This window comes from Choristoneura fumiferana, chromosome 21 (genome assembly GCF_025370935.1).
Source record: "Choristoneura fumiferana chromosome 21, NRCan_CFum_1, whole genome shotgun sequence".
In the NCBI taxonomy this organism is placed as follows: domain Eukaryota; kingdom Metazoa; phylum Arthropoda; class Insecta; order Lepidoptera; family Tortricidae; genus Choristoneura; species Choristoneura fumiferana.
In genome coordinates, this window is record NC_133492.1 from 14,269,191 (window position 1) to 14,280,075 (window position 10,885).

At 35.5% G+C, this 10,885-nt stretch overlaps 1 protein-coding gene across 1 annotated transcript in view; it reads right to left on the reverse strand.

The window, feature by feature from the left end:
- Window positions 1–77: 77 nt before the first annotated feature.
- Window positions 78–10,885, reverse strand: part of NKCC (sodium potassium chloride cotransporter) — a gene marked incomplete in the record, with an annotated part of 86,395 nt that continues 75,587 nt past the window's right edge. Inside the window, 2 exon segments of the mRNA XM_074103832.1 lie at window positions 78–1,631; window positions 2,396–2,529. Coding sequence (XP_073959933.1) covers window positions 1,518–1,631; window positions 2,396–2,529 — 248 coding nt within the window.

Consider the following 10,885-nt stretch of genomic DNA (forward strand, 5'->3'; position numbering starts at 1 on the left):
AATGTACAAAAAAAGTTAGGTAGTATTTGTTGACTCATAGAGAAATTACTTACAGTGGGTGATAAATATGTATTTGTGAGTCAACGCCAGGCTAGCATAGCTACGAGTGATTTGTATATTAGGCGGCGGTCTTATATGAGAAAAATTAAGACAACGTCTGTCTTAGGATATGCCGAGTACCTAGGTCCGTTGAAACGTAAAAAAATACTTGATATTGATAACAAAACCATTTTTTTTTTGTGAATTTAAACAAATACCTATATCGGGCTTTTGGGATCCCCGTCGATTCTTCACAACGGTAAAGTAGGTAAGTACATCTAAGTATAATAAACTTAAAATAATACGCGAGCATTTTATTTTTGATGTGTCAATAGTGACCAAACGTTATCGTTACTACTTTGAAAAAATCTCAAATCAATACGGCAACAAAATTGAGCCTTAAAATAAGTTCATAAAGGTCACTCAGAAAATTCATAAATTTTGAGGTCTAAGCTTTTTTTAAAGTTGTGACGATATATGTCGCCACTTGTACCAGCCATGTTGGCAATAATTGTACCTTTATCTTACCTATTATATTTTACATTGTACTTAATATTAATTAAAACTACAATAACTGCCGAGTTTTGTCCAAATATTTAAATTAAATTGCTCACATTTTAAATGTTTCAGCCATGAAAATAGAAAATGTATTACTATGCAAAATTTTATGTACAGTCGAGTTCACAAACTTGAGAGCAAAAAATTTATCAAAAATATCTGAGCACGACTCTATTGTCAACGGCGTAGAAGCGTGTTCAGATATTATTGATCAAATTTTTGCTCACAGGTTTATGAACTCGACTGTAAATAGCAGGAACTTTCGTAACTAGTGCGATAGAAATACTTAACGTTGAAAAGCTTATAAATACAGTGGAGTTGATTAGAAAATATATCAGATGCAGCTACAGATTTACTGAAAAACTTTTTTTTAAGAAATCGTTAAAATGTTATAGTTTTTGACATATTTTTTGTCTCAATGATGTGTGTTTTTGAGCAAATCTGGCCCCAATACCACGAAAGTGCTACAATTATACATAATTGTCAATTTTTTGTATAAGAAACGTAGCAATTAGCAAGTAACTTTTATAGTATAGGGGGTAGGTCAATTCTATTGTCATAAAAGTTAGTGCGTCTTTAAGTATTATTAACCAGATGCCCTAGTCTAACGCACGGGCGCTCGCAATCGCATTCACTAACTCCTCCAACCGTCAACCCATACCGTACCGTGTCACAGAAACTCAAAATCAAGCCAAAGTCAAAATATCTTTCATCAGTTTAGGCTATACGAAGCACATGAATGTCAAAAAAAGAAGTGGTGATATCGATTGCGATACAGAGTCCTCGTATAGCTAGCTGATGGCAACACTCATTAACTAATTTGGTTCGATGATTACATAAATCTACAATCAACCATCACATTCGCACATCCATTCACACAATTGTACCTAATTGTCTTTTTGCTTTATCTCTAGAATATTCTACGAGTAGAAGGTGAGTACGGAAGTGTGGTTGCCCCGCACGAACAGCATCGGCGGGGGGGCGCGGCTCATCACTTCCAGCCACGCCATGTACAGCGGCGCCGACACTGAGCCCTGGTGAACAGAACAAGGATTTGAAACAATGTGGAAAAACCATCGTCGCTCTACCGAGCGAACGGAGCGAGCGGAGCGAACACTCGAACCCTTTATAGAGCAAGACTTTTTGCGCGACAATCTTTATCACAATCTATCCAATAAGTTGTTAAGGTTTTGAATAGATTATAACAGCATGTGAACACTGTTAATTTTGAGTCTTATGGATTACAATGGTCTTACCGCGACCGATTTTGGCTCTTGCTCTATAAAGGGCTAGGCGCCATTCTAACTATTGTCGATGCACAAACTCATTCTCGTCAGGGTCTACTTCAGATTGTTGTTCTCAATTTCTTTGTAAAAACATATAATATCATCAGCCGCTTAAAGGCTACCCTGTCATTACGACATTGTCATATCGTTATTATTCATACACGTGCAATCCGTCCCTGCTTCGCAAAGATATGTATACACTTTATTGTACAAAAGAAAAAAAACAAAACACAATTGACAAACTGAGATACTGTACAAAGGCGGACTTATCCATTTAAGGATCTCTACCAGTCAACCATTGTAATTTGCTTTTTGGTTGTAACTTAATTTTTTTAAAGAAAGTATAATCAAACTTCATATTATTTTTTCATCTTTCTTTCCCAAACTAAAATCCATTGATGAAAATCACATAAAATAAATCCGTCGAGTTTTATAAACGATCTACCCGTACATGTATATAGAGGGGCAGGCGGCGGGAAGAACTATGTAAGTATAAAGTTTTGATAACTTACCTTCCTGGGCATAGGAAGCGACATGACCACGAGATTAGCGTCCTTGGACTTTTCCAGCAACAGCTCTCGCAAACGGAGCTGTCTGTTCGTCTTCTCAGCCAGCGTTAACATTTCCACTTCACTTATTTGTGATTCTGTGAGATGACAACGTAAAGCACTATTAACATATTCAGGGCAAACGATTGTAATAGTGAAATTGGTGTAATAGTGTTTTGAGAGAAGTCGCGATCATCTTTAACGAATTCTCACAACCTTTCTAGCGTGGTGATTTTCCCTTACCTTCCATTCAACACCGCAGTCTGCAGTTAGTAATTGGCAATAGAAAGTGCCTTTCACGTTAAGGTCCCTTGAATCGTCTTTTACGACACCCACCCACGTAAAGAGATGGGTTCATCTTTATTCCAAAACTGGGCACAGCCGTGGACTGTGCTACCTATTGTATAAAGCCTGAACCCTTCATGCATAGGGCAGATTCGACTTTTTGTACCTTAACATATTACAAAAAAATCAACTAAAATGTTAAGAATATGATTTGCGTTTAAATTGAATCCTTATAATAGTAGTTAAATGAATCCGGCGTTACTTTAAAGGTCTATATCAATGAACTATGGCAGCATGGCGAACGGTTGCATTACTCTGGATGAATTTGAAACGAGTCAGCGTAGTGTGGTGGTGGTGATAGTCGGCCTTGCCTGATGTGTAAATGTTCTTAACAGCGTGGAGCAAAGGACTGCATTGAAACATGCGTTTGTTGCATAGACGTAGCTAATCACGTTGCCTGCCGAGCGCGTGATCTATTGGATTGTTCTTGCCTGAATTCGCTCTTCTTCAATTGACTCGGAGATAATAAAAGTCTTCACTGGTGTTAATTAATTATATTGATTTAAACTGGTTAGTAATATACAAGTGTACGGAGAGAGGAGGTGCAGCAGAATGATGTTAGGAGACGCAGCTCCAGTTTATATATGCTTCTACTGCATCTTAGTCACCCCTCTACTAATTGGCGTAACCATCCAAGAACACACAACAACCATAAATGTCATCGTAAAAATATGAAGTTATTGCCGTTACGTGATTCTAGAATTGGTTCGCTCTTGACTGAGGATTAGTCAAATGAGGTGTAACTAATTATACAATAGAAAACAATGTTGCAACGGAATGCGGTTCCTTGACTCCTCCCTCCTTAAGAGGTAAATTATCTCCTTAAGAGGTAAATTATCTTAGCAAGACTGGGATAATTTTCCTTTACAAATTTTATTACATTGTTAGTAATACAATAAAATAATTATCCTAATCCTTACAATGTCTTTTATTGCTTCACTCCCTAAATTACACTGAGTTCACCATTTACACTTATTTTCACTTCTTCCTTCTTTTTTTTTTTTACTTTGTTTATGCAATCACAGTTCGTCCGCAGAGTATCTCGTTTTTCTTCAGCTCATCTTATTCGTTGCTTGAATGGATTCCGAACTTTCAACAATGACTTACATAAATAGGTTATTTTACTTCTGTGAGTGATTGCTTGAATGTCAGTCATCCAATGTGTCTCATCTGGTGTCTCGATTCTTGTAGGACAGGAAGGGAATAAGGATACTGGGTTATAACTACAATACTATCATATTAATGATTATACAATTTTGAATATAAAATTAATTACTTTAAGCGTTATACAATATGTAATATAATTCTTAATAATAAGTGCACTTAGAACATTCAATTAAGTATTTTGTTTCTCATATTTTTATAATGGGGGGGCCCCTTTGAATTTTATATCAGGTATAAGTACAATCCCTTCAACAGTGAGAAGTATTTGAGAAATGCTTTGCACACTGAGGATAAAATACTTTTATTCCTTTGTTATCTTTGCTAGATAATTATAAGAGATTAAGGATCCTTAAGGTATGGAATTTATTTACTCCTCATATATCATAAAAATTAGGGTTTCATAGTTTTCCCTTAATATCATTAAAATAGGGGGTTCCACAGTTTTCCCCTTAATATAATGGATTAATATTTATATCCCTTTTATTTATATTGGACTAGTCCTAGGTCTATAAAATGCATATAAGCATTTACATGTTGTATACCGTATACCGTGCCATGCTCCGATTTATGTATACGTATACTATAATTCAATGAATTTGACAATACATCATGATTTATGCTTACATATAAAGGGGAAATCGCTTATACGCTTAAATTTTCTCGAAATATACACGTATCTGAGATAATCAATCTGTGAAGGTGTAAGAGTTACGATCTTTAATTCTAAGGAAATTTAATGCCTTGGTTAATTTATTAGGTCGTTTTACATTTCTAATAGGTACGGTGGTATCTCGTCCTTTAACTTTTACTGATACGACATTTCTTTCGGGCAGTTCAGTTATTATTGCTTCTTGATATTTTGGTTTATCTTTTGATAGCCTTTTATTTACCATTTTTGTATAAATTATATCTCCTTTTCTAAAATCATTACTTGTTGATGCGGTTGGTTCTAATCGTTGTCTAGTTATTACTTTAGTCTGCATCATTTTATCGGTTATATATTTATAAAGAATTTTAGTTCGTTTTTCGTGATCTTTAATTACCTTTTGCATAAAGTTGTGGTTAAAATTGATATCGAATACAGATCGTGCATCTGTGTGTCCGAAAAGCACTTCAAATGGAGTAAATCCGGTCATTGAGTGTATACTGTTATTATATGCCATTATAGCATAAGTCATGACGTCTGCAGCGTCTGTGATCTTTCTTTCATATTTAGCTAATCGGTAAATTTCAATGAGAGTATTATGAAATCTTTCTATTAATCCCATTGACTGTGGATTATTGGGTGTCCCTATGTGTAGATCGATTTTATAGAAGTTTAGGAGTTCTTTTACTAATGTGTTATTAAATTCAGATCCGGGGTCACAACTGACTTTAAATGGTAATCCGTATTGAGAAACATATTTTATCAAAGCTTTGACTACTTCGGGTGTAGACCTATTTGAGATTAATATGGATTGTCCAAATTTACTGAATGCGTCGACTATAGTCAAATAAAGCATTCCGTCTATTTTAAATAAATCCATAAAAATTTCTTCGAACGGTTTGTTTTGGGTTTGTGTTAATTCTATTAAAGGATTTAACGGTTTCCTATCATATTTCATCTGTTTACATGAGTTGCAGGCGTTAATGACTGCTGTGATGGTGTCCTTCATTTTAGACCAATAATACACTCTTTTAAGTTTATTATATGTTTCATTTATACCTCGATGACAAGTTTTGCCCTCGTGATATTTTTTTATAATCTCTATTTGTTCGTTTTCGTCCGTAAGCACGGTTATTCTTTTAGTGCATTCTATGAATGGAATATTTATATTGAATAATCTTGAAACTGTATTGCTAAATAATTCTCTTAGTTTTATTGAATTGAAAAAGATAAAATATTTGCGATGAGTGTCTATGTTCTCTTCAATAAATTTTTCTATAGAGTACTGATTTAATGGAAGAAAAACTTCAAGGATTTTAGATTTTTCTTTTGATCTATCAATAATTTTAATTTCTTCTTTGTGCCACTGGGTGAAAATTATTTGATTGGTTTTTAAATCTATGGCTTCGTGTAAGACTGGAATTACAGATCTTTCTTCGCTTTCGCTATCAAAGTCTTGTATATCGAAAGTTCCGTCTTCTGAAGCGCTCATTGTGGCTTCTGAAATATTATCACTATTATCCAATGTTACATAAGACGTTGATGGTAATTCATCGTCTGTGCTTCCAATAGTCAATGTGTTCAATTGAATTCTCGATAGCGCATCTGCATTAGTATTCTGCTTTCCATTTTTGAAAATAATATCAAAATCATACTCTTGTAACCTTAGTCTCCAGCGTGTTAGTTTGCTGTTAGGTTCTTTTAATGAGTAAAGCCATGCCAATGGCCTATGGTCAGTATAAATAGTGAACTTTCTTCCGTACAAATATGGTCGGAAGTGTTTCACCGCCCATAAAACAGCTAGCAATTCTTTCTCGATGGTGCTATATCTCTGCTCAGTAGAGTTTAACGTTCTGCTGGCATATGCAATGGGTTTATCATTATTTACAGGTCCCTGGGATAGGACAGCTCCTAAGGCAATATTTGAAGCGTCTGTAGTTAGTAAGAATGGTTTATTAAAGTCGGGATATTGCAATAGAGGTGCATTCGTCAGAAGGCTTTTACAGGTTTCGAATGAATCTTCAAATTCTTTAGTAATAATGAAGTTTTTACCCTTGCGTAATAAAGAAGTCATTGGTTTTGTAATTTTAGCAAAGTCTGGGATGAATCGTCTGTAGTAACCTACCAGTCCTAAGAATGACTTTATCTCCTTGGTATTTTTAGGAATAGGATATTTCAATATGACACTAATTTTTTCGTCATTGGGTTTCAATCCCTCTTTGGTTATTACATCTCCTAAATAAAGGACTTCCTTTCTTAGGAATTCCGATTTATCCAGTTGTATCTTTAAATTGGACTTTCGTAAAGTTTCGAATACCCGTTTTAACTTATTTATGTGTTCTGAAAGTGTTGCAGAAAATATTATGATGTCATCCAAATAAATGAGACAATGGATCCCTTGCATTCCTTTCAGTATATTGTCCATCGCTCTCTGGAATGTAGCAGGTGCTGTTTTGACGCCAAACGGCATTCTCAAGAATTCGTAATGACCGAATTGGGTGCTAAACGCCGTTTTGGGTTGATCTTCTCTATTTACTTCAATTTGGTGGTAACCTGAAGCTAAGTCTAGGGTCGTGAAATACATGCTTTGGCCTAGTTTGTCAAATATGTCGTTAATATTAGGTAACGGATATTTGTCATCAATAGTAATTTCGTTCAGCTTTCTATAATCAATAACCATTCGGTATTTGGGTATATTAGAAGCGTCTAACTTTTTGGGTACTAGATGGACGGGTGCACTCCATGGTGAATATGATGGCTTGATAATGTTATTTTGAAGCAGTTTCTCTACTTGATTCTTGATTTCTGATGCTTGCGTTGGCGATTGCCTATACGGTCGTATATAAATTGGTTCATCCTTTGTAGTCCTTATGAAATGTTTGACTTCGTGAGTGAATGATAGTGGGATATCGTCATGGTAGAAGATGTCTCGATATTCGTGACAGAGTTCAGAAATTAATTGTCTTTCTTCATCGTCCATGTGATCTGTCCGTAATTTGTTTAAATTTTCTGTTAACAATTGATCATTGGTGAAATTATTTATATGACCCAATGTCAGATTTTCACAAATTTCTACTTTAAAAGGTTTAAATATGATGATACTAATTTCCTTTTCAGTCGAGTTTTGAATAGTGGTTTGAGCATATCCATTCTGGCATTGTATCAAAGCGCATGGCATACGCACTCCTTTACAGAATTCAATTTCCTTAATAATTCCTTCGCCACATGTGAGTTCCGTTGGAATCAACACTCTTTGCTCTGCACGTGGTGGAATTGATAAGGTTACGATAGGCACTTTTACGTTTTGAGTTGTCGAGAATTTTATTGGTATTATAACATTAGGTGTACTCAAAATTTCTTTTTCCAAATCTATTATTGCATTATATTTCTTGAGGAAGTCTATTCCGATTAATCCGTCATACATTTTGTCAACATCATAAACATAAAATTTATGTGTGAAATTTTCGTTGAATATTTGAATATTGGAATAATTACGACGAGGTCATGTGTGCTGACGGCGTGTGTGGTGACAATGTTAAACGGTTCATTAATTTTACGATCTTTAAAATATTCATCGGTTTTATTGGTGCTTAAAAATGAACGCGTGCTACCTGTATCTAATAGTAATTTTGCTTTGATTTCGGGGACATAGACGTATGGTAAAAATGATTCTTTTATTTCTTTTGTTGACTCGTTGAGGCCTGCACTTGAAAATTTGGTTCTTCGTTTTGCGAGTTGTTGGCTCGCTATGATAATTTAATGATGTATCTCGGCTTGTGCCGGGTGCAATATAATTTTGAAAGTTCGGCCTGGTATCGCCGTTATTTGGCCTTGGAATTGGGTTTGGTCTGTTTTGCCAATTTTGTCCAGTTCCATACGAGTATCTGTTGAATCTATTAGGGTTCTGTGTCGAGGGAAAAGCATTGGATCTATTGGCATTTTGATTATTAGGGGTTGAGTTGTATCGATTAATATTTTGATTCGAAGGAGAAGGATTCGAATTGAATCGGTTATAATTATGGTATGATGTAGTTGGATTATTAAATTGCGGTCTTTGAACGTAATTATTAGGTCTCGTATTATTAGGATTTTGCGGCAAGAATTGTCTGAATCTTTGATTTTGAGGTAGATTTTGTTTAGGTTGTATAGTGCTGCGCGTATTATTACGATTGATCTCGTTACGCATTTTATATTGTTTTTCAAAGTTAGATTCTTCAACCACCATTTCTAATGCTTGTTCCAAATTGCTGGGTTGCTTAAGGCGTATTACTCGTAATAAATGTTGCGGTAAATTGTAAAGAAAAACGTTAAGAGCGGTATTATTATATATAGACATTTTAGTATTACGCGTTTGAATATCTGAGTTAACTGACAATTTTGAGAACAATTGGCTTCGTGCCGATTGTACGCGTGAACCGAATTCAAGGTAAGATTCACCGTTTCTTATGTTAATTGATTCTAGTTCCAGGATTAAACATGCTTCTGATTTTTGATCGCCAAAGTGTTGTAATAAAAGTAATTTTAATAAGTTCCAATCGTGTAAAACATATTCATTTTCACTAACGATTGCAGCGGCTCTGCCTGTGAATCTAGACGTAATTATTTCCAACACATCGGTATAACTTTCAGAAGTCGTACTTCCAAATCGGTTAATTGCGTATTCACATTTCCTGATAAATAAATTTAGATGTTTTGAATCTCCTTCAAAAATTGGTATGAGAGCTAATACTTCGTGACTAATTCTGGGACTTGGTACATAATTAATAGTATTCAATGGTTCCCTTAGAGGAGGTAAATTTTGATTAAAAACTGTGTTGTCGGGCATTTCTGAATAGGCAGGTGGATTTTCCGTATCTAAGCCTTGCGATTCAACCGGCGAGTATGAGGATGGTTCAGCTTCTTCTTCCCTAATTGTTTCTATTTTCTCCGGTAGCACACGAGCTGTTGGTTGCCCTAACGCGATTTATGGGGATCCGGGTTGAACGGTAGTGAAAATTTGTTGCATTGGGATACCGGCGGCGCCTGCTGCGGCTTGTGCCAAGAAATTCATTTTTATGATTTAATAGTCAAATTCTAAAAATCCTACACGAAGAAGATTATCTGATTTTAAATAAATTAATTTAATAAGAATATATTTGAGCAAGTAAAATATTTCTTTGTTCGATTGCAACGCTTACTCCTTGCTACTTTATTATACTTTATAATGAGTGTTATAGTTAAGTTATCGTTTATAAGCGTATAAGTTCCCTTTCGCATAGAACTGATTAACAGTTTTAAATATTCGCAACTAATTTAAATAATTCTAATTCGCTATGTTATCGTGACGTCTCACGAGTAATAAAATCGCTTAATTAACATATACAAATAAAAATGATAAGAGCTCTATTTATAGATATACTTTTGCTTTTATAGAAAAATAAGGGTTTTTGATAAGGAAGGAAAGGTTTATGCAAATCACCGTATGGATCCTCCCGGTTCTGCGGCGTCTCTCTCGCGTTGTTACTTTTCAGTGATTTCTTCAGGAATTCAGGTAAATAATTTGTCCAATAGTTTTTGATTTTAGTAGGATCGCCCTGATGCTTAGCAGTTCTTGAAAAAACAGGACTCTCAGAGTGGGTGTTTGAATCAGCTGGTCACTTACTTGTTCGTAACTTTTTCAGTTACCCTTCAGGAATCCTACCGGCTGCGCCAATCACGTTGCCTGCCGAGCGCGTGATCTATTGGATTGTTCTTGCCTGAATTCGCTCTTCTTCAATTGACTCGGAGATAATAAAAGTCTTCACTGGTGTTAATTAATTATATTGATTTAAACTGGTTAGTAATATACAAGTGTACGGAGAGAGGAGGTGCAGCAGAATGATCTTAGGAGACGCAGCTCCAGTTTATATATGCTTCTACTGCATCTTAGTCACCCCTCTACTAATTGGCGTAACCATCCCAAGAACACACAACAACCATAAATGTCATCGTAAAAATATGAAGTTATTGCCGTTACGTGATTCTAGAATTGGTTCGCTCTTGACTGAGGATTAGTCAAATGAGGTGTAACTAATTATACAATAGAAAACAATGTTGCAACGGAATGCGGTTCCTTGACTAGCTGTCGTAAAGGTTGAGAGTGAGCAGTAAGAGTTGTTATATATATAGCTCCATGCATATAGCTAAATTGGTGGGGCCTGAAAAAGGGGTTAAAATTTACAAAGTAGCGCGTCAATACCTTCAGTAGAAGACTCGTCTGTGAACTTGGCGACCAGGTCGTCAAAAAGCTTCTTGGTCTCGGGCCGCGGCCGCCTCCGTGA